The sequence below is a fragment of the Phoenix dactylifera genome, chromosome 5, assembly GCF_009389715.1.
Source record: "Phoenix dactylifera cultivar Barhee BC4 chromosome 5, palm_55x_up_171113_PBpolish2nd_filt_p, whole genome shotgun sequence".
Taxonomy (NCBI): Eukaryota; Viridiplantae; Streptophyta; class Magnoliopsida; order Arecales; family Arecaceae; genus Phoenix; species Phoenix dactylifera.
The window spans coordinates 399,834-423,476 of record NC_052396.1 but is presented as its reverse complement, the minus strand read 5'-3'; the positions used below and the strand labels follow the sequence as shown (position 1 = coordinate 423,476).

At 48.1% G+C, this 23,643-nt stretch overlaps 2 protein-coding genes and 1 long non-coding RNA gene across 4 annotated transcripts; 2 read left to right on the top strand and 1 right to left on the bottom strand.

The window, feature by feature from the left end:
• Nucleotides 1–12,822: 12,822 nt before the first annotated feature.
• Nucleotides 12,823–13,068, top strand: LOC120110779. The gene is made up of 2 exons (XR_005511891.1): nt 12,823–12,859; nt 12,962–13,068. It is a non-coding gene; the product is annotated as an uncharacterized LOC120110779 (long non-coding RNA).
• Nucleotides 13,069–15,858: 2,790 nt separating this feature from the next.
• LOC120110917 (type III polyketide synthase B-like) lies at nt 15,859–17,290 on the bottom strand. The gene is given in 8 exon segments (XM_039126959.1): nt 15,859–15,914; nt 15,917–16,262; nt 16,264–16,353; nt 16,355–16,545; nt 16,548–16,653; nt 16,655–16,860; nt 17,014–17,092; nt 17,094–17,290. Coding segments are annotated over 8 exon segments (1,170 nt in total). The 5' UTR covers nt 17,190–17,290.
• Nucleotides 17,291–19,403: 2,113 nt separating this feature from the next.
• LOC108510973 (heterogeneous nuclear ribonucleoprotein 87F-like) lies at nt 19,404–23,361 on the top strand. 2 transcript variants are annotated; one of them, XM_039126357.1, is made up of 6 exons: nt 19,404–19,619; nt 19,833–19,955; nt 22,218–22,278; nt 22,351–22,412; nt 22,505–22,697; nt 23,001–23,361. In XM_039126357.1, the coding sequence occupies exons 2-6, from the start codon at nt 19,833–19,835 to the stop codon at nt 23,087–23,089; spliced, it is 528 nt and encodes a 175-aa protein (XP_038982285.1). In that variant the 5' UTR covers nt 19,404–19,619; the 3' UTR covers nt 23,090–23,361. The 2 variants fall into 2 exon arrangements, with proteins under 2 accessions (XP_038982285.1, XP_038982286.1); XM_039126358.1 differs by lacking the exon at nt 19,404–19,619 and having other exon boundaries at nt 19,697–19,955.
• Nucleotides 23,362–23,643: the final 282 nt, after the last annotated feature.

Sequence of the window (23,643 nt, the reverse complement as noted above, 5' to 3'; positions counted from 1 at the left end):
CCTCTTTCGTTTCTTCTTTCCATCAGTTTCTCAGTCTCCGACCATCTCGTCCTTTTTGCAGAAATCGACGACGTCATGCGGTCGGACAAGGCGACGGCTGTCAGTAGGGCGTCCCTACTGGAAGCGGTCCGGAGGAAGAAACGGACTCCTCCGAGCGGGGTCCCACCGGCGAAGAAGTCCCGCCAGCAGGCGACTCCGACGCCGACAGACGGGTCCGGACCCACCGGTCAGGGGGACGCCGCGGGCTTGGACCGACAGTTGACGCCGTATCAGCCCTCCGGTGATGAGACTACCGCTTTTCCGGAGGCGTCACCCGGGCGCGCCCGAGACGGCCGGGTCGGAACGCGATCGGTCCCCAGCCCGGTCTTCGACTCGGTCGGCTTCGGATGATACGAGAAGGAGCGCGCCGAGGCCCCGGCCGAGCGGGACCCTGTCGATTTCTGGAGCGGCCCCCGCCCCGAGCACGGTCAGCACGACTCTCCCCCAAGTAATGGGTAAGGGTAAGGCCGCAGAACCACCGTCCGGCTCCGGGGCGAAGTCGGGGTCAGCCTTCACTTTCGCCGGCGCCCGAAACCTCATCGAGACGGTGCTGCTGGAGAGTGACCGTAGGCGGGTCCGGCAGATGGGGATCCCTGACGTCGGGGCTGCCAGCTGCGTCTGTCTCATGTCGGTGAGTGTTCTTCTGGCCGCTTTCGTCATTTATAGGCTCTATTGATCCCCGCCTGACGCCCTCATTTTTCCTATCTCTTAGCTCGTCCAGTACATGATCCGTCTGGAGGAGAGCAACGAGGAACAGGCGAGGCTTCTGGCGAGGGCCGAGAGCCGACTGAAAGCTGTAGAGGAGGGAGGCCAGGCTGCGGCGGGGAGGACGACCCAGGGACCTCGAGACGAGGCTCCAGGTGGCCGAAGAGCGGGTACTCGGCTTCGCCGCCCTCGAGAGGCAACTGTTGGAGACTCAGGAGCAACTCAAGGTTGCCTCGGGTCTCGAAGGCGAGATCAGGAAGGGCGGAGGAGCGGGGCCGAAGAGCAGTCCCGGAAGGCTGCCGACTTCCGGAGAGGTGGGAGAAGGCCCAGCAGTCAGCCGACAACGCCCGCAACCGAGCCCGATCTCTTGAAGCCAAGCTGGCCGAATTGGAATCGGCCTTGGAGGAGTCCCGCGCGAGCAACCAGGAGCTTCATTCGCGCCTGGAGGAGGCTGAGGCTGCTCGCGTTGCTGCCAGGCGAAGCACATGGAGGCTCGGGCCGATCTGCTGAGGGTCTCCTCCGAGGCGGACGACCGGATTGTGGCGAAGGTCATGGAGGCGAAAGCTCAGATTACGGAGCGAGCGGAGGCGGCGCTGGCCGAGAGGAGCGCGGAAATCGGGCGTCAGGCGGTACAGGCCTATCGTCAGTCCGCCGAGTTCATCCGTGATATGTCGGACGCGGGGTCCGACTCCTTTGTCTTAGGCTTCGATGAAGGCCTGGCGAGGGTGTCCGCTAGATACCCCGAAATTGACCTGAGTGGGGTCTCCCTCCTCGACTCCCCTTCGATGCCATTGCCTGCCTGATTCTCCAACTGTCTCCCTACCCCTTGCGGGTGTGCTCGCTGTTCCCGACCCAGGGGTTCCTCCAAGCTGACCCTCTGTATTTTCTTTGTTCTTTTCTTTGTATGTTGGCGTTTTGTCATGTTGTATGGGTCTCGACCCTGATGCAACGAAAGTTAATGCAACACAAAGTGTTTCCTCATTTCACTTTCGTCCTTCCTCTTTTTAACTCTTAGTAGCGTCTCGCCGACTCCTGACTCTTGAAGTTCCTCCGGCACTAGGCCAGGCATCCGAGGGTTAGGCCTCAGGAAATCCTTCCGGCGCTAGGCCAGGCATCCGAGGGTTAGGCCTCAGGAAATTCTTCCGGCGCTAGGGCCAGGCATCCGAGGGTTAGGCCTCAGGAAATTCTTCCGGCGCTAGGCCAGGCATCCGAGGGTTTAGGCCTCAGGAAATTCTTCCGGTGCTAGGCCAGGCATCCGAGGGTTAGGCCTCAGGAAATTCTTCCGGCGCTAGGCCAGGCATCCGAGGGTTAGGCCTCAGGAAATTCTTCCGCTCATTGGTCGGCCAAGGCTGGCGCAAGCCGAGGCGACCGGTCGGGGCTTCAGGCTAGTCTGCTCCCGGGATGATCATCGGGTTAAGCCTGGCATCCGAGGGCCGAGCCTCGGGGAATTTCGCTCGTTGGTCGGCCAAGGCTGGCGCAAGCCGAGGCGACCGGTCGGGGCTTCAGGCTAGTCTGCTCCCGGGATGATCATCGGGTTAGCCTGGCATCCGAGGGCGAGCCTCGGGGAATTCCGCTCGTTGGTCGGCCAAGGCTGGCGCAAGCCGAGGCGACCGGTCGGGCTTCAGGCTAGTCTGCTCCCGGGATGATCATCGGGTTAGCCTGGCATCCGAGGGCCGAGCCTCGGGGAATTCCGCTCGTTGGTCGGCCAAGGCTGGCGCAAGTCGAGGCGACCGGTCGGGGCTTCAGGCTAGTCTGCTCCCGGGATGATCATCGGGTTAGCCTGGCATCCGAGGGCCGAGCCTCGGAGAATTCCGCTCGTTGGTCGGCCAAGGCTGGCGCAAGCCGAGGCGACCGGTCGGGGCTTCAGGCTAGTCTGCCTCCCGGATGATCATCGGGTTAGCCTGGCATCCGAGGGCCGAGCCTCGGGGAATTCCGCTCGTTGGTCGGCCAAGGCTGGCGCAAGCCGAGGGCGACCGGTCGGGGCTTCAGGCTAGTCTGCTCCCGGGATGATCATCGGGTTAGCCTGGCATCCGAGGGCCGAGCCTCGGGGAATTCCGCTCGTTGGTCGGCCAAGGCTGGCGCAAGCCCGAGGCGACCGGTCGGGGCTTCAGGCTAGTCTGCTCCCGGATGATCATCGGGTTAGCCTGCATCCGAGGGCCGAGGCCTCGGAAAATTCCGCTCGTTGGTCGGCCAAGGCTGGCGCAAGCCGAGGGCGAACAGGTCGGGGCTTCAGGCTAGTCTGCTCCCGGGGATGATCATCGGGTTAGCCTGGCATCCGAGGGCCGAGCCTCGGAGAATTCCGCTCGTTGGCCACGTGCCTGTCGCTTGCCGCTCGACGGGATTTCTCCGTAGCCAGCTACGATCGTGTTTCTCCTATTCTCCAAGCGTCGCCTGGGGAACACCAGAAGGGTATTAAATGCTAATTGAGGCATTACCTGGGAAATCGGATCGCCAGTTGCTGTTGCAAGGAGTGTCAGTTAAGCGGCTGCGATACGCGCGCTCTTCGAGGCGGATGCGGCCTGGGCGCGAGCGGAGATACGTGGGCCGTGGGATACACACGGCCCGGAGTGTCCTGCATTAAGAATGCAATTAAGGAGAACGTGCTTAGGAGATCGTGGGAGGATACGCCTCGAGAGCTGGAACGGCTCCGGATTCGGTGCGCCCGCCTTTATTGGAGCCACCCGCATCGGAACGACCAGGGGCCACAGTTTTGGCTATAAATATAAGCGCAGGTGCGGTGGAGCCTCCCAAGCCGGAGCTATTCAGGTTGCCATGAATCGTGGACCTCCTCTCCGGCGTGTGGCTGGGAAACCCCTGCCGGAGGAACGGGAGGCGCGCCCCTCGCGACTTCCGCCAACTAGCCGTTCATCTGGGATCAACAAGGAGGTTCTCCCCGGCGGAACTCCGCTCTAGGCGTTTCATCCGGGATCACGCTTCCTCGCGCTCTTCTCCCTTGTATTCCTTCCCTCCCCTTCTCCTGGGGAGGACCGGAATATCCCTTGGAGGTGGCGTTCCTCTGGAGGCAGCGTGAACTCCTCCTTCGTCCACTTCTTCTTCGTCCGTGCCGGCTCTTTGTCTTTTGCGTGAGGCGTCGACGGCGCCTCCGGGGAGAAGCACCTACGCCCGGTGGGATTGCAGCTGCTTCGGGTGGAGGGTTCGGGATCCCGGATCTTCAACTCTACGGAGTCCCCACCTCTTCCTTATTTTCTTTACTCCCCAATCCCCCTCTGGGAATTTCTTTGTAATCACACGAACACGCCATTGTAACCAGGAATTATTGAAATGAAAAGAATTGTACATTTTTCGAACTGTCTTCCTGGCTTTGTCGTTCTACTGGTAATACGCCCGCAGGTTAGCGGAATTCCAGCTCCTCGGAATTTCTCGACCATCTAGGGCCTTCCAACTGGTAGGAGCCGGGTCGGTTTAACCCAGCGAACCCTATACGGGCCTTCCCAATTGGCGCCAGCTTTCCCACCTTCCGCGGGTTGAGATGCTTTGGCTCGCCTTAGCACCAGATCTCCGATTCTGAAAAGTTTCGGTCGGACCTTGGAGTTATAATATCGGGCCACCCTCCGCTAATACATCGCCCATCCGAACCTGCGCCATTCTCTTGCTTCTTCCAAGAGGTCCAGGTCCCTCGGAGTTGCTCCGAATTGGCCTCGGGTCGGTGCGCGGCCACCCGGGCGAGGGGAGTCCGAGCTCCACGGGAACAACCGCTTCCGTGCCATAGGTTAGGCTGAAAGGTGTCTCCCCGGTAGGGGTCCGATGCGTGGTCCGATACGCCCAAAGGACATTCTCGGAGTTCTTCGACCCAAGCTTGCCCTGTCCGACCGACTCGCGCCTTAATTCCTTGGAGGATTGTCCGATTTGTGACCTCGGCCTCACCGTTGGTTTGGGGATGCGACACGGATGTGAACCGACTGCTCGATCCCGAACTCCTCGCAGAAATCACGGAAATGCTTGTTGTCGAACTGCCGACCATTATCCGAGATGAGGACTCGGGGGTACCCCAAATCGGACAATTGATGTTTTTCTTCACGAACTTCCGGACTTGCGCCTCCGTGATAGTGGCCAGCGGCTCTGCCTCCACCCACTTGGTGAAGTAGTCGATTGCAACAATCAAGGAATTTCCGCTGGGCTGAAGCGACGGGGAATGGTCCGAGGATATCCATTCCCCACTGTGCGAAGGGCCAGGGTGCGGTGATTGGGTGCCTAAGGGGACAGAAGGGACTCTCTGGACGGTTGGCGTTGGGCGCTGGCAGGCGTCGCATTTCCGTACATGATCCTTTGAGTCCTCCAACAAGGTAGGCCAATAATAGCCTTGCCTCATGATCTTGTGCGCCAAGGACCTAGCCCCCGAGTGCGAATCTGCAAACACCCTCGTGGACTTCGCCTGAGGACGTAGGCCGCCTCCGAGGGCGGAAGGCACCTTAAGAGGGGGGGCGGTTAAACGAGGTCCGATACAGCCTCCCTTCTAGAGTACGTAGTGGGCGGACTTCTTGACAAGTCGCCGAGCTTGATCTTCGTCTTCAGGGAGGATCCCTTCGGCGAGGTAAGCGACGAGCGGGTCCATCCAAGACGGCTCCGGATCAATCGCCATCACCGCTCCAGCCTCGCCGATGCTCGGGGCCTCCAGGGTCTCCAGGTAGATTGCCCTCGACAAGTTGTGCGCCTCTGCGCTCACCAAGCGGGACAACCTGTCGGCCCTAGCATTTTCGCTTCTGGGGACCTGCTGGATGTCGACACTGCCGGAGATCGGGAATGAGTGCTTGCGCCTTCCGGACGTAGTTCTGCATGGTCGGGCTCCGGGCCTCGAACTCCCCACGGACCTGCCCGACCACCAGCTGGGAGTCGGTGAAGACCTTCAAACGCCGGATGCCGAGCTCCCTGGTGAGTTTGAGTCCCGTGACTAGGGCCTTGTACTCCGCCTCGTTGTTGGTCACTGGAAATCCAAATCTCAGGCATACTCGGCTATCACTCCATCAGACTGGTAAGGACCAGCCCGGCCTCCTCCACCCTCGGGGTTCGACGACCCATCGATGTGAAGCGTCCAGGTCGGAGGGTCGAGCTGGGCGTTTCCGGCGGTCTAGGTTCCGTCTCCTGCACCCGTGCAACTCAGCGAGGAAATCGCGAGCACCTGGGCCTTGATGGCGGGTCGAGGCTGGTAGTGGATGTCGAACTCACCGAGTTCTATTGCCCACTTCACCAGCCGTCCCGCATTCCCGGGGTTGCTGAGGATCTGTCGTAGTGGTTGATCAGTTAAGAGGGTGACAGAATGGGCCTGGAAATAGGGGCGAAGTCTCCTGGTCGCGGTCAGCAGCGCGAAGGCGATCTTCTCAGCCTTCGTATACCGCGTCTCGGCATCCCGTAGGACCCGGCTGATGTAGTACACGGGCTTCTGGAGCTTTGCCTCTTCCCGAACCAGCACCGCACTGACCGCGGTTGGGGAGACCGCCAGATAGAGGTAGAGCATCTCCCCTTCTTGCGGCTTGGACAGTAGGGGAGGAGACGCCAGGTATTCCTTGAGCTGGTCGAATGCTGCTTGACATTCGGCCGTCAGTGGAAGTCTTTCGGGCGTTTTAACACCTTGAAGAATGGTTGGCAGCGTTCGGCCGATTTTGCCAAAAATCGTCTAAGCGCGGCGACCCTTCCAGCGAGCTTCTGAACCTCCTTTACTTTGGTCGGAGGGGACATACCTTGGATAGCCTTGATTTTGTCCGGGTTGGCTTCGATACCCCACTGGTTGACAATGAAACCGAGGAACCTCCCGGCCGAAGCGCCGAAGGCGCACTTCGCTGGGTTCAGCTTCATGCGAAACTTCCGCAAGGTGGTGAAAGTCTCCTCCAAATCCGCGATGTGCTGGTCTGCATGGCGACTCTTCACCAGCATATCGTCCACGTACACCTCCATGTTCCGGCCGATTTGCTCTTGAAGATTTTGTTGACGAGGCGCTGGTAAGTGGCGCCAGCATTCTTCAGACCGAAGGGCATTACCTTGTAGCAGTACAGCCCCCGGTCTGTTATAAAGGCTGTTTTCTACTCGTCCTGTGGGGCCATCATTATCTGGTTGTAACCGGAGAAGGCGTCCATGAAAGACAGCAGCTGATACTCGAAAGTCGCGTCGACCAGTTGGTCTATTCGCGGAAGCGGAAAGCTATCCTTAGGGCACGCCTTGTTCAGGTCGGTATAGTCGACGCACATCCTCCACTTCCCGCTCGCCTTCCCGGACAAGTACAACATTTGCCAGCCACTCGGGTAGCTTACCTCCCTTATGAATCCTGCCTCCAAGAGCTTGTCTACCTCCTGGTCGACCACCCCGGATCCGATCCGGGGCACAGTGTCTCTTCTTCTGCTTTATTGGTCGGTGGGTCGGGTCGATGTTGAGGGCGTGAGAAATGACCTCCGGGTCGATCCCAGGTACATCGGCCGCCGACCAGGCAAATACATCGGTATTGGCTCGGAGGAATTCCACCAACCGGGCCCGAGCTCCTGGATCGAGATTGGCGCCGACCCGGACCGCCCGGTCGGGGGCGGCCTTCCTCGAGGGGGACTTCGACCACACCCTCGGCCGGCTCCCCCTGCCGCAAGGCTACCTCGTCTCTGGCATCAAGGGACTCGACGCTTAGGGCTTCCACGGGCTTCTTCCTTTGAGGGTTGCTAGAAAACATTGCCGTGCGGTCGGTTGGTCACCTCGGACCTCTCCGATCCCGACCGCCGGGGGGAACCGCATGAGCAAGTGGTACGTGGAGACCACCGCGCGAAGGGCGTTCAGCCCGGGGTCGCCCGAGGATAGCGTTGTAGGCCGAGGGAACACGGACGACCAAGAACCCGAGTCGCACCGTGGCTTCTGCGGGTGCGACGCCCGCAGTCACAGGCAGCTCAACGACACCTTCCCCGGGACAGCGTCACCGGTGAATCCTACGAGGGGGTGGACATTTTGTGCAACAACTGTCTGGACAAGCTCATCTTTTGGAAGGCCTCGTAAAACAAAATATCAGCTGAGCTCCACTATCCACAAGAACACGCCTTACATCATAGTTTGCCATAGTGAGGGAGATCACCATGGCGTCATCGTGGGGGTCTGAACCCCCTTTACATCCTCATCAAAAAGTGATTACATTGCCGACCCTCTGCCTCTTTGCGACGGCCGCCCTGACGCCTCCGTCGAGCCCCCTGCGTTCCTCACGGGCCGGCAGCCCCCAGTGATAGTGTGGATCACGCCCGCAACGGGTCGATTCTGCTCCCGAGGCTCCGGAGGAGCCGGGTCGGCCGGACGCGGGTCTGGGGGGACGTCGGTCGCTCACATATCGACCGAGACGCCCCCGGCGGATGAGAGCCTCGATCTCGTCCCGAAGCTGGAAGCAGTCTTGTGTCGTGGCCGTGGTCTCGGTGGTACTCACAGTACGCCCGGGAGGGCCTCTTCCCAGGGATCTTCCGCATCTGTCTCGGGGCCGGGAGGTCCTCCCGCCCCTTGATCTCCATAAGGATCTGGCCCGGGGAGTCAGGAGAGGGGTGTACCGGTTGAAACGTCGGGGCGGAGAACGAGGGCGTGGGGCGCCGTGGTTCTTCGCCGGCGACGGGCTTCTGCGCCGACGCTGGGGCGTCGGGCTCCTCCTCTGGCGTGCCTCTTTCCGCCTTTTCTTCCCAAGCTTTGGAGGGATCTCGGCGGCCTCCTTGCTCCGGTGGGCGGCCGCCTCCTCGGCGTCCGCATACTGGTTCGCCCGGGACAACAGCTCTGGGAAGCTCCGCGGCAGGCGTTTGTCCAGGGAGAAGGTGAGTCTGCCCTTCCGGAAGCCACGCTTCAGGGCTGAAAGAGCTACCTCCTGACTCAGGTTCCGGACCTCCAGCGTAGCCCTGTTGAAGCGGGTAAGATAATCCCGCAGGCTTTCTCCCTCGTTTTGCCGGACATCAAAGAGGGAGTCGGAGACCAGTCGCCGCCGGCTACTGACGGCGAAATGAGTGATGAAGAGGCGAGTGAACTGGTCGAAGGACCGGATTGAGTCAGCCTCCAGCCCGGCGAACCATGCCCTCGCCGGGCCACGGAGGGTTGCCGGGAAAGCCTTGCAGAGAAGGGGATCTGATGCTCCGTGGAGGAGCATAAGGGTCCTGAAACTCTCGACGTGATCCCGCGGGTCCGCCGCCCCGTCATAGGGCTCGATCGCCGGCATTTTGAACCCCGGCGGATTCGGGGTCCGCAGGATCCTCGAGGCAAGCGCCGGCTGGGAGGAGATCTCTAAGTCGGCGAAGGGATCTTTGGAATGGCCCTTCAGGACCTGGAGTTGTCGGTGGAGATCGTCCACCCGCCGGTCCAGGGAGCGCGACCGGTGGGTGGGAGACAAGGAGCGGCGAGGGGGACCGACTGGAGCGCGGGTTCCTCGAGGACTGGGGGGTCTGGGAACGCGCCCGGGCCCGCCTCTCGACCCCGCGCAGCTCCGGTGGGAAGGTCCCGGCAGAATGGAGCGTGCTCGAGAATCCTCCTCGCGCCGGCGCTCTCCCCATGGGAGAGGAAGGAGCGCGGGTTGAGGAGGACAGGCGAACGCTCAGGCAGCGGCGGCTCCTGAGCCCGCTGCGGCGCCCGGGACATCGCACCCTGCAGATTCTGCACCGCCTCCGCGAGGGTGCGAACCTGCTGGGTTAGCTGGTCGAACTGGGCGGCTTCGACCGTCTGAACGGGCGGTGGGAGGTGGAGTGTTGCTGAGAGTGTGTTGGAGATGCAGCGGCCTCCGGCCAGAGGCGAGAGGCCCCGCGACCGGAAGCATTGGAAGCTCCACGACCACCTCGCCGTGCCATTACGATCGCTCTGAGATCCGGGCCCTTCCTCTAGCGCCAACTGTTGCTGGTTCAAACCGAGAACGATTGGCACAGCGGTGTGAACGGGGTTCCCTTGGAATTGCTTCGGTTGCGCTCCACCTTCCGCCGGAAACCTGCAAGCAAGCCTCGCACCACCACCGGGGTAGTGGGGGCCCTCCGACGATCAAGTTAGAGGAGATCGAAGGAGAAGGAGAGGTAGCAGGTAAGATGATACTCTGGAAAATCTTGCTTACCCTCCCCCTTCCCCCCCAGCCGCATATATATCAGGCTGGGGGGTTTTTGGGGATTGGTCATCGTGTGGCACGATGGGGTTGCCACTGACATGGCCGTTACAGGGCGTCGTGGGGCAGCGCTGGGTACGGCATGGCAGGGCGTAGTGGAGCTCCGCTTTGTACGGCTGTTACAGGGGATCGTGGGCAGCGCCGGATACGGCCGTTGCAGGGAGTAGTGGAGCAGGGGGCCGCGGCGTGCCTCAGGGAACAGTCTGTTGTTGTCAGAGATTGCCGACTCGGGGTCGGATTGCTGGATCAAGGGGCAGCCGACTCGGGGTCGGGCTGCGGAGCCGAAGATATCCGACCCGAGGTCGGATTGCTGGATCAAGGGGCAGCCGACTCGGGGTCGGGCTGCGGAGCGAAGATATCCGACCCGAGGTCGGATTGCTGGATCAAGGGGCAGCCGACTCGGGGTCGGGCTGCGGAGCCGAAGATATCCGACCCGAGGTCGGATTGCTGGATCAAGGGGCAGCCGTAGTCTTCCTGGGCGCGCGTGCCGGTCACGTGGGGCATGGTGGCTAAGTTCCCCCGTAACAGGTCGGATATAGATTATGTTATCAAACAGATCAAAAATTCAGACATAAACACGATCATTCTAATTAAATAAATCCAAGGCCAACCTACAATAGTTTAATCAAGTTAAACAACTTAAATGGGTTAAGCATTGCCACTCTAGATGCGGGTGCCTTATTTTTATCTAGGTGGACCTTCAAAAATAGTTTTCGGTAATTACCTTCCAGACATTCTTCCATGGTACGAACGACGTTCAAACACGAAAATTCTTCTACTTTTTAATGTGCTTGAATAACTAAATGACATTTAATTTACACATTGATATTCCAAAATATTAATTAGATGGGTAATTTAAATAGAGAGAAGAAGGGTTATGCTAATCTAGAGCGGTTTCATTTTTTTTTCCCAATTTTGGATAGCTTTTAAATCTATTTTAATAGCATCAGTTTTATTTTAGTAGCAATGCTAAATGATAAAAAAAATAAAAGGTCAGACTTTTACTTGAGTTAATGCAAGATATTTTAGTTATTAAACATTTTAGTCATTTATATAAGGACTATATTTTTGAAATAATTTATGTAAGGACAATCGAAAGTCCTACCTTTGCTTTAATAAGTACTATGAACGGGCGTGATTTGTTGGATCCGAACCGATTTGGTTTTATGTTTATGATTCGGCCCGTTTTATTATTTAGATCGAGCTGGGGTTGGGCTAAATATCCAGGCTAGAAACCCGACCTAACCAGGGTCATGGCGCGCTCGGTGGCCCATGGCCACGATTACTTCCACCCCCTGTTCTCCTGGAGCCTTAACCCTAGGTCTCGATCTCTTCTGTTCTCCTCTCTTCTAGCCGGCCGATCGCCGCCGGACCGTCATCGGCCTTCTGCCGTAGCCATTGTTTCATCGACGTCAGGGTCTTTGTGTGGCTTGAAGCCTCCGAGGTCTCCATCAACCTCTTTCCCTCTTTTGATCTCGAGCCATCCACCAAGTTCCGCGACCGTAAGCGCTTCTCGTTGATCCTTCCCTCTCATGTCTTCTTTGTTTCCATTTTTATATCCGACAAAGTTCCATTTCCCCCTAGTTTTATGTTTCTAAGATCAAAGGTTGGATTTGTGAACAAACTTCAGCAATAGGGCTTCCATATTATCTTTCTTTGTAGTTTAGTTTAATTTAATACATGGGATATATGATCTTTCAAATCCTTCGCTGTTTTTAGGTAATAATTGGTGCAAGTGACTGGATTTTTTGTGGATGTTATTGTTTGGCTAGTGATTTCTTTTGTAGAACGCTAATAACACTGTCATCAAGATGAATCTTGACATTGATTTCTCCGGAATGATGGTGACAATTAATAGATTGTTACGAAAGACTCGAGTCGGTCAACAATATTATAGTACAAGTCTTTAGCGATCACAGAAATATTTGCTATGCTTATTTGAGCAGCTATCTATAATACTTGGTACTGTCATGAGAGTAGGTTAGGTCCCTGTGACGCATTCACAGCTGAGTTGGCCAGAGATTGTTCGGACTCCAGACCGCCCTGCCCCAAAGTCTTGCATTGTGACCATCTCAGGATAAAAAAATAGTACTAATGAGAGCTGGTTAATTTCAGAAGCAATGTTACTACTTATACTAGTTGGCTGGCAAGAGCCAAACTCAGGCAGGGGATAGAGAATGGGTAGGAGAAGAGCCTTTGTGACTCCTTTCATTATTATTTGGGCAGCCTGCGTAGAATGTGGTGGATTTCTGAGCATCTAAGTTTCATTTTTCAAGATTGCATGCCCCATGAAATATTTCTTAGTGATTTTTTATCTGATTCTGATGGTAAGATCTATGCGTACTACGAATGTTTTTTTGGTTTGTCTCGTCTCTTCTAACCTTCCCATCCCTTGCGGAAGAATATCACCACTATGATTCTTTGGCATTTGGCCCAAGCCCTTGACCTAAGTAGTCTCAAAGGGAGATAATGTTAGAAGATTATAGTTTTAAGAGTTTAAGCTACCTAAAGAAAGAAAGAAGGGGAAAAAGAAATGATGGTTAAACTTTTAAATTAGTTTTTCATATATCAAACTCTTTGAGCCACTAATTAAGTGAATTCCAATTAGTTAAATTTAATCTAAAACCTTAACCAAGTCGATATAGGGATTCAGGCAGAAGTGGATGTCTAGTAATTAACTAAAAGGAACTATTTTGAACAAGATTGCTTCATTAGAAAAGGAATACTTGATCAGTTTATCATTGTAATCGGGCATCCATGGCGGCATTTACTGATCAGTGCCGGAGTAGTCATGAAGTTCATTTTCCTTGATCTCTCTAACTAGACACTTCTTTTGTTGTATATTTGTTGAGTTCTTCATGTAAATATCTACTTTTTGGTCACATTCAGGTAGTAGTTTTGAACCAGCTGACTCGTGTGAGAATTGAAGCATGTTCTAAAGATAATGCATTGCTGTGGCTATCTCTGCATTTTGGATAGGCCTGTTGGGAAACATCAGTGGTCCCACGAAGCTATACTTGGCTGGTTAGTTCATATAAAAAATTCTTGAAATGGTATAAGATAGCCTTTTATGTTCTCTTACCTTTCTTCAAGTAAATATGCCTTATGGTTACCATTTTCTCCCAGCTTCCAATCTACTTAATTGTTTCGCTAGGATGCTATGGTCTTCTCATGGTTGGAAGTGGTTTAATGTCTTTCCAACATGCCCTCAAGAAGCTGTACTACTGCCAAAAGGTTCTTTGGTTCTAACTTGTTTCAGCGCATGTTATTGTCTAGTTTATAATTCTGTACATAATATTCTCTGCAGCTTAGTTTTCTTAAGCCAAAAAAAAAAGGTTCTAACTCAAGTTTACCGTATTGGTCGGTACCATACCATACCGTATTTAACCGATATTGTAATATGATGGTTACCGGTAAGGGGTCCGGAACTGAGACTGCGAACTTTGGTCTAATTGGTTTTGCTTCTCTACCAAAAAAGAGAGCAAAAAAAAAAATCCTTCCCCCAAGGTTCAGAGGAATATTTCCATTTTTATCATCCTTGTATCATCATATGTGCTTTAGTACTTCAGTGATCTTTAATTCTTGATGTTAGTTGTTTTAAGAATTGAAATTTTCATTTGCAATATAGTTGGAATTATACGTGTTGGACTTTCATTATTTATGCCCCATTTGTAGGGAAAGTGATCAGGGCTTATTCATATAAAAATTTCAAGGATATAAAAAAATGTAAGGATATAAAAAAATGCAAGAAGAATGAACTATTTTAGCAACTCTTTGATGAGAGCTTTTATCTGTTATGTAGAATCTCCATGTGGTAATTAAGGCATTGGTAGCATAGTCCATTAGCAGAAGCAACGAGCATAGGCAGTTATGATTATGCCAAGTACCATCAGAAAGCTCTAAAATTGACCTCGGCAAAAGATTAGCACCTATTTCCTAAATGTGGACTTAAATCGACAATGGACTTTTAATTTGATGATAGCCTATGTTATGCTAGAAAATGAGAATTACTTGTGCTTTTAAAATGACGTCTTATACTCTCCAATTCTAATTTTTCTAATGAGTGAACATGTTTTTTTATTTCAAGAGGTCTGTAATACTGTGTTGATATCCTGCCATTTTTCTCAATTTCCTTATAGATTTTTCCATCATCTTTCTTTCAAACTCCTTGTACTAAAGTTTTAACATTATATAATTAAAATCTTCCACTCATAGAGTCTGAATCAAGCATGCAGACCTGGGGGCACAGAACCTGATACTCATCTGGTACAATTTTTAATAAATGCAATATCTGTATATCCCGGACCAGGGAAATAAAATGTCATTGTAGCTTTTCAATTTTATCCTGAACCATTGCTGGAGCCGTTAAACTAGATGGGCAATTTAGATGTAAGGATGGTCGGTCTAGTCCATTGCTTTGTTAGTTTTAAGCCACTCTTCTGGGAAGGATATAAGACCACCACAAATTCTGATCTTCCTTGCACTTTCTTTTCCATCTTCACATGTAATGGAGGATTGTCAAGTGCCTGATGGATCAGCTAACCGGCCTGTTGACCTGTTAGCCATCTGGGGTGCTGGTTCTTCTCAATCAACATCTGACTTTTGCTGAGACCTGTTGCGTCTTGCTGTTGCGGATTCTAGAGGAGTCCTCTACTTAGCTTGCAAGGGCCCAAAAAAAGGAAAAAGAAAAAACAAGTGTGTGATGGAATCTCGACAGAGATGCTTTCTGCATATTAGAAAAACATGCATCTTTCAGTCTTCCATAATATTTTCTCAAAATTAATGATTTTTTCTCTGACAAGCACCCATGCATATGCATGTATTGCACCTTAGGAATGCTAGGGTAATTCTTTGTATTATTATGGCATCTTGTATCTGATACGAACGTATCTTTGTCAAGCAGGATATTGCAGAGGCCAAGGAATTCTTGAAGAATAAGGGGATTGATGTGGGCTCCAATTAAAGTTTTTTGATAAAAGCCTGGCTCTGCGTTTAAAGTTGATCGGACGCATTCCAAAGCTTGGCTAGGCCCTCTTGTAATTTTTCAGCTGACAGTTCCTTGACTATCAGAATTTATGAACCTCTCACAAGAATATAGAATACATGAAGCAGTGTCCCCTAGATGGGCATTTTTCTCCCCCGTCTCTGTCAACTTCTCCGTTGACTTATGTATATATTTGCAATTAGGTTTCAATTGTAAATGATTTTTTCCACATCTTTATAAATATTTTTTCATATTTTGTGTGCATAAGTAGTTTGAAGATAATAGATCACATGCAACAATTTGGATCATTGATGTAGTTCTTCTATGGTTGAATTCAAAAAACGGTGTAACTTATAAGAGTTACACCTGGTGTAACTTGAATCTGGCAGTAGAAAATATATGCAGATGCCGACGTTTGGCACTTGAGATCTACATAGCTTACATGTGCCATATATCAATTTGTATGCATGCATCAGGTCTACAGAAATAAATCCACGTACCAAAATATATGCAAGATCCGAACACCATTGCAATGGAAGGTTAAATTGCCTTGAAATGGGCAATATGTGACATCTAACTTATTCTGGACAGGTTTTCGTCTGAAAAACTTAATTCGAGAGGTGAGCTCCTGAAGAGCGAAACCTAACTTTCTGACTAGATGGTAAGTTAGGTGCAGGTTAAATCCTTTAAATACACCAAAGATGGAAATGGATTGTTCGATTTCATGCAAATGTTTTAAAAGTGAGTCGAGTCTTTTATTGCTACCTGTATTATCATGAAAATTTTATCGCACCTGTTTGTTTTTTGAGGGAAAAAAAATAAAAAGATTAGAGTTAAAGGAAGAACAGCAAACAAAGGCAAAGAGCGAATGTATTAAGTTTTTTTTCGCATTCAAATAGATGTATATAAAGAACAGGACTTTGCATATGACATTGTTATGTCATCATGCTAAATTATTCTTTCGGTAAACAGACCGATATGCATGCATATATATTTTTATAAAAGAGTTGAATAAAAATGTTTCTTCTCTGTCAAGTTTTCAAGCCACCAAGTTCCTTGCCAGAATCCCCTCGAAGGTAACACCAGGCCCAAAGCAAGTATAAGACCCCACTCGCAATCCTTCTCTCCCTTCTCCCTTCTCTTCCTGCTCTCCTCCACCATGTAGTTCAAGACATACACGATAGTGTTGCTGCTGGCATTTCCATAATCCCTCAATGCCTTCCTGCTGGCATTCAACTTATCAGGCCACAACTCCAGCCTACTCTCCACCTTGCTCAATATCGCCGGCCCACCGGGATGAACCGCCCAAAACATCTCATTGTTCTCGGCATCCTCACCTCCTTCCCTACCTTCTCTCATCAACTTCTTGCAGAACGCCTCAACGTGGTCCTCAATGACCTGTGGGAGCTCCCTTCCTAGACGAAAATTTATCCCCTCCTCGGTGAAGCCGCCCGTCGATGGTCTTCTCGGTGCCCGGGAGGTACTGCTGGGCCGCAGAATGCAATTCGAACAAGGCAGTCTCGACGCCCGGGTATCGGATCGACGCCGAGGATCGCAGCCCCTGCTCCGTCGCCAAAAAGCGCGGCGCCGACCAGGTCGTAGGGCCGGCTGGCGCTCGGGGGTCGAAACCCCACGATGGTGGTCTCGGATGTGGCTAGCAGCACGCGGCTGCCGGGGTTGTTCTCGGCTAAGTCCTTGGCGACGCGGAGGCCGGCGACACCTCCGAGCAACCGGTGAAGGAGAGCATGATGCGACGGACGTCGGGGCTGAGCCCGAGGCCGAGGGCGAGGTGGAGGTCACCTCCGGGGAAGCGGGCCTCGCTGGACGAGACGTTAGACCAGGTGGGTGACGGCGGAGAGGGGCCTCCCAAGTGCCTTGATGCACGACAGTGAGGCTTCCACGGCCATTTGCGTGACCGCCTTGTTGGATATCTCCAAGCGTTGCTTCACCGTGGGGAGGCCTTCCGCTGCCAGTTCCGGGTAGTTCCTCAAGATCTCCTCGGACATGACCACGTATCTTGTTTTGACTGTGGTTGTCTTGCCTACGATCCAAAGAAGGCATGCAACTCTTAGTTCCTACGTACTTTGCTATAGAAATAACTCGCATCAACTTGAGTTAGGAGAAACAACATATATATTATTAGCAGTAATAAAATAGAGAAGAAGAAGCTGAGGAGCCATGAATCTTGGATTACAAAGTCGAGTCAGCCTCTGCTTGAGCTCAGGGTCATCGCATTTTGTGTTCTTGAAATAGCCATCTACGAGGAAATCCTGCCATGACTAGTTGGTGAGGGAAGGCTTTGCCAAGCGCCAGGATTTTAGCTTTTCCTTGTGTGGGGTTTCGTGATTTGTTCTCTCCAGTGCTTGCCATGAGGGTAGAGAATGAATACTAGCTAGTGATGCCAATGGCCAAACGAGGAATGCTGTAGGACTCTGAGAATCTGGGAGGTTTCCTGCGGTTGTGTGGAGAAATGCAGTAGATGGAGTTTATGTACATTTCAATCAAGAGTTTAAAAGACTTGCACACCAAAAGATGGGGTAAAGATTGAAACTATTTTTTTTACTTCCGCCATCCCGGTCTAGTTGAAAAGCAGTAAGTGCATGAAGAGGACGTTGCAGTTGAGAAGTAGGACTGGTGTTGGAAGTGACGATCACCTCACAAGTTATTGTGGTGGTGTTTTTTTTTTCCTCTAGTTTTTAGTTCCCTGCTTTTGGTGGAAAGCAGATAGCCATCAGGACTACATAGAGATCCATGTATGGTGTAGATCTTGATGAGCAGCAGATGTGATTTTTCAATTATTAGTTATTGATCACAAGCATTTCCAATTTTTTACTCTAATTTCGTATCATGTCGCATGAAATCAACACCTCGCAGTCCATTTTATCCTAGGTCAAATTCAAATTAGCTAATGCTCTTACAATTATTATTTCTACACATCATTTACTGTAAGTGATACATATCGTGGAAAAAGAGAGTCCATCTGCAACTTCAATTCATATGCAAAAAGTTTTACTATTGCAATTATTATTGTTTTCATACATATTATTTACGACGACTGATATGGTTTGTGAAAAAAAAAAGGAGTCAATGTATGAATTGAATTCATATAGAGATTGTTTTTCACACATAACTAAAAGAGTTGATGTGGTTTGTAGAAAAGAAAAGTCCATATATTGCTTGTACAAATTGAAATTGGTATGAAGGCACGACTATGATAGAATTTTTAAGATATCATCTAGAAAACTTTCTCATCTATAATTGTTTCTCCTTTATGCTAATTAATTTATTATTTATTTATTTATAAATATTCATGTCTTTATTCTACATGTCGACCTCAAATCTAGACATGCATAAAATTTAATTATCATTTGTTATCATAATTTCATCTATATCCACCAATATCCTAACTTAATTATTTGCCTAAATTCAAATTTTTAGACACGAGAATATATTCAACTTTTCTTCTAAAAAATATATATTCATTGCGAATGTAACTGTGATTTCACAGCTCGATTGATTAAGAAATAAGGAAAAATACAAATCTAAACAAATATGCGACCGTCATGACAAAGGAATGATCCATGCTTGAAAAGCCTTTCACAAAAAAAATCCTACTATGCCAAGAACGATCACTACTTTGCATTATATGTCATAATTTTGTGGATAACTAACATTAAATATTGATTTTTTATCTTAATTAAATATCTGGACATTGATTACATATTAATTTTGTGGAAGAGGGCAGAAATCAACATTCGCCATTCCTCTTTTTACTTCATTATCATTCAGTATATCGGTCTATAAAAATTTTGCTCGACTTTTCCATCTTCTCCTCAATTTTGATATTCCCATCACAAGCAATTTTATGAGATTAGCCAACAAATATCTATCTCGTTACAGCTTTTGCAATATTTGTATGAGATAAAACAATTGTAATTGTTGTAGTATTTTTGCCTTTTCTGATCTTTATTAACACCACAAGTTAAACACATCTTGTGAAATATGGCAGTGGTCATAGAATCAGAAAATAAATTTGGATTTACAATAAGAAACTCCAATTAAGTTGTTGTGCACTAAGTTTCATGTGCCATAAATAATTTGTTGGCGAGAAAAGGAGTAGAGAAAGTATGATCAATGGAAAAAAAAGAAAAAGTATGTATTTGGTTGGAGATTTCAAAGACAAAAAAAAGAAAAAACAACTTTTTCATAGAAATAAGTTTTCTATATTTTATAAAAAAAAATATATGAATCGATATTAGAAAGCTACTTTTCTGCAAGCTAGAAATTGTTGTTATTATTTTTTAAAAATATTTTCGTGCATGTGATTTTTTTTTTTTAGTACTTTTATTAAGGAATAATAGATATCTATATAACATTTCAAAAATGGCCACCTTTTACCATTTGAGTTTGAATTTTCGAAACGGTGTACCTCACGCCGAGGATCACTCTCCTCCCAAAACTTTCATACATTGTGCACCCTTGGATCTCCATCAAGCCGTTGTAATCAGCCGTGTCATGATGGTAATTTTACATTAGTAGGGAGGAGAGCCCCGTTGCATCGAGAGGTTTCCACTCGAGGGCGGAAAGGAAGAATACGGGTCATAGAGAAGGGTGGAGAGAACCAAACAAACAAGAACGACGACTCTCCAAGATTCTTTTTCTTTTGATCTTTTCTAGTTCTAGATTTTTAGTTTGATCCCACTCGCTTTGCGACAAACCCTAGCAGTTGTCTGCAGTTGAAGGGGTCTCCTTCTCTCTCTTTCCTCTTCTTCTTGTCCCTTCTTCGGGCTCCAATCTCGAGTATGTCTTGTCTTTAGGGTTTGTTTCTGTAGATTTTTGGACCCTCTTTTTCTGTTTTCAAAGTTCTTGGAAGATCGTCTGGCGTTGATTTGATCTGTTTTTCTGTTTGTTTCTGTAATTGCTGAGAGCAGTGGATTTGTTTCTCTGTGAAAGTTTTTGTTTTTAATGGCGTAAAGGTTTAATTCTTTATATATTCTTTTCGTGGGGGAGAAGATGGATCGGTACCAGAGGGTGCAGAAGCCGAAGGAGGCAACCTCTGTCAATGAGAATGAGATTCGTATTACGGCTCAGGGTAGGATGCGCAGCTACATCACTTACGCCACCAGCCTGCTTCAGGTATACTATATATGTATCCTACGACAAAATAACGCATCGGAATGTTTGTTTCCATCGCTCTTTCGGTTTCTCCTGGTAGAGGTTACTATTTATGATCATAATGACTTTGATAGGGAGGTCAAAATATGAGCTTTGCTTCTTGTATTTCATGTGTGCAGAGTATCTGACTCATGGTGCTTCACATTGTTTGAATTGTGTATTTTATTAACTGTGTTGGGTGTTTAGAACTGTAAGCATGCAATGGACAAAATTATGAGTTTTGTGATGATTTGACTACCTTATAGTTAGAACTTGTAGTAGAAGAGAGAAACAAGCTTAAAATTCACACATGAATCAAAAGGAAGTTTTTGAAGGTGTGTTTTGTTTCTATGTTGTTATCTTCTTTTTTTCCATCCTTTTCATTGATTGATCTTGCCAAAGCATTGATTATTCCCACCAAACTTTGTCTTTTTTAAAAAAAATCTTCTTGATGGCTTTTTATTGTGATGAAGATATTCGACATCACTCTTTGAACTATGCTGCAGTGGTAGGTCATGAATCCCGTTTATGTTGAGGTGGACGGTCTATTCTTGTGCTACAATCATGGCAAAGAGTGGTTCACTTGAATATTTGTTTGCCTGAATCACTAGTGGTCATGGGAACCTTTTATACTATTCATGATGCCCATGTCGTTTTTTGTTGTACTTAACTTGTTAGTCACATTCTAATTCGATATTGGTTTTATGATGCCCATGTCGTTTTATGTTGTACTTGTTGTACTTAATAATACTATTCACTATGCTTGGTTGATTTATAATTCCAACAAAGAATTGATTTATAATTCTGCAATAGTTTTGGAGCGTTTGGATGCATCAATTAGACTAAGTTAATTATTATTAAGCACCCAAGCATTATGAAGTTAAATGGATGCAATGCATGATTATCGGATGCGACTCTTTGTTCTTGATAGTTTACTTAATTTATTATGAGGTCAAATGGCATGATTCTAGATGGTGTGATTTTATTAGGATGCAATGAATAGGTAAATTTCATTTTTTGTTGCTAATCAATAATTTCAAATAGAAAGACCAGGGCAAATAGCATTTATCTTGTGAAAATAGAGGAAAATCACATCAATATCAAAGAACTTCTTATTTTTGGTCAAGAAAAGCGAATATTGGATGCTTTATTCTTGCTCGCGTAATATGTTATGAAGATTTAGAGCGAAGAAACAAATCAAACACATGATTTTATAAACTTGGAAAAAGCATGTGGTATGAAAATTGACTAGTGGTATAGATAGCTCTGGTGAGCTTTCTGATTCTATAATGTGTCTTCATTCATCTTGTCATTCTCTATATGGTGTTTTTATTATTTGCTAGTGAATGTCACATGCCCTAAAGACTAGGAAGAATATTTAAGTTAGTAATAAGGCCTCCAAAGTTGTATTGTTTGCATTTTAGGCAATGTAGAAGGGAGGAGTGGCAGTGTTAAGGACCAAAATGCTCATTCATACTATACTATACATGCAATGCATACTGTGCAATGAAGTTATCACAACAGGACAGGGGTGTGTGCGTATATACCATTCGTTCCAACTTCTATTACTTCACAACAATTTGTACCAATTTGTAGCACCACCGCTCTTCCAAAAAAATAAAAAATCCCTCTCCTTCTCTCTCACAGTGACAACAAGTTGTCATTTACCACCGATATATGAAGTTCCCACAATATTGACAGAATATCTACAACACCTGCATTGCTGCCCACATCAAACTAGTTTTTGTCATTGAAAATGCATACTAGTCTAATTTATAGAAGAATCCTGGTCCTATAAATCTGATGCTAAACAGCAGATATAATTGATATCTAAGATGATTTGTTATTCTAGATTCCTGTGGATGTGTTAATCATGTTTACAGTTTACCTACACCATCTATTGTTGGATCTCTAATCCAAATTACATAAGTTATCCAAAGCAAGGGTGCTCAAACAATCCACTGACCATGTTGGATGTGTTAATATGGTCTATACTTCGCAACATGAACCCAAGTCTGAAAACTTGTAAATATATACAAATAAATTCATAAATATTGATTTAAAATTTAGAAGTATTACTGATGTAAACTTTAAAGGTCTTGCTACTCTTACTTGACCTTTTGTTCATTTTTGTTTAGTTGCCTGTAAAGCTTGTTTATCTTATTGAAGTTTGATGATCCCACAATTTTGATTTGCTTTTGCAATCATGCCATGTTTTACTTAATAGTCTATTCCTTTCCCCAGGTATCAACCTCCTTGCCCAAGCATCAGGTGAAACCACTTTCTGAATTTGATTATGGTGGAGGTACATTTCTTCATTTTATCTGTTTAGCTGCTTTATATGCTTATCTTTGTTGACAATTTATTTGCACTCTAGAGGGCTCACCTGGTGGTCGGGGCAGAGGTCGTGGGGATCATGGCAGGGGAAGAGGGCTAGAGGTGTGTCATTATGCTTCAACCTGTCTTGTCAGACCTAAATCTTCACTCATCTTTTGTAACCTAAGGCATGACGGTTTAGGATTTATATGTAGGAAATGATACTCTGGCTGTGGATTACAGCGATGGAGGAAGGGACAACAGGGGATGCGGATAATGGCATAGGTGGTTGGGGCCGTGGTAGAGGTAATGGCTTCCGAGGCCGTGGCAGAGGCTATGGTGGCTGGACTGACCACCAGCAGGACAACAGATATAATGATGAAGCTCCAATTTTCAATCATGGCAGAGGTATTACACTGGCTGTTACTTCACCTATTAAATTTGCCCATTGGCCTCAATCCTGGCAACCAAGTCTCGTGTCCATGACTTGAAAGATTAGTCCCTGTCTTGTTTATCTTGATCGGGTCACAGATCGCAGTGTGGTAACTCCTATTATACCATTACATCCTCCATTGGAATGAGTTTTTCAGAGCATGAGATTAAAAAAAAAATGTTCTCTTTCCCTTGAAACTAATACAAGGACAACAAATTTTACCTTTTTTTTTTTTAATGATCTGAATATCTCTAACTTGAGGAGCCATATAATTACAGGTTGTGGTTGTGGGTGGGGTCAAAACCGAGGAAGGGGTCGTGATTCTAGATCAAATGGACTGGTCCGTACAGTTAATGGTGGAGCATAACTGGATTGATCTTTATCAAGTCTGTTTCTACATCATTCGGTGTTGGATGCCTGCTCCTATGTGCTGGTGTTTACCATTTGTCTTACACACATCAATTAACCATAGTTCATGTAAGCTGTCTTGGCTTCAGGGTGACAGTTGAATTTATTCTGTTGGTTTAATTATCTTCTAATTAGATTAAGTAATTGTAGCATTTCACTAACAGAGCAGTACATTCTTTTATTTATTTTTTATTAACCTTGTTTGGTCAATGAGGATGTACCGTTTCTGTTTATGGCTGATCCTTGAAGTATGATGTGCTGCTTAAAAAGTAGGATATGAGTGTTGTTTTTATCACCGATGAGGACTTAATGCTTGACTTTTTGGCAGTAGCATGAAACCTCAGAATACATGATAGCAATCTCTTTGGTTATGATATGAGTTATCATTTAGAGTAAGCCATGAGGCATCTTTATGGAGGAATATGGGTATGCAAGTTTCAGAAGCATAATGTAAATGGAATTTGACTGTTGATTAATTAGATGTGCAAGGGTGGGTTCTTTTAATTGTTTTAA

What these genes read in the sequence shown, in the direction of transcription:
- LOC108510973 (XM_039126357.1), top strand. Translation starts at nt 19,833, where the DNA reads ATGGATCGGTACCAGAGGGTGCAGAAGCCGAAGGAGGCAACCTCTGTC. An exon ending in ACGCCACCAGCCTGCTTCAG is followed by an intron (nt 19,956 to 22,217) that starts GTATACTATATA and finishes TCCTTTCCCCAG; the next exon opens with GTATCAACCTCCTTGCCCAA. An exon ending in AATTTTCAATCATGGCAGAG is followed by an intron (nt 22,698 to 23,000) that starts GTATTACACTGG and finishes ATATAATTACAG; the next exon opens with GTTGTGGTTGTGGGTGGGGT.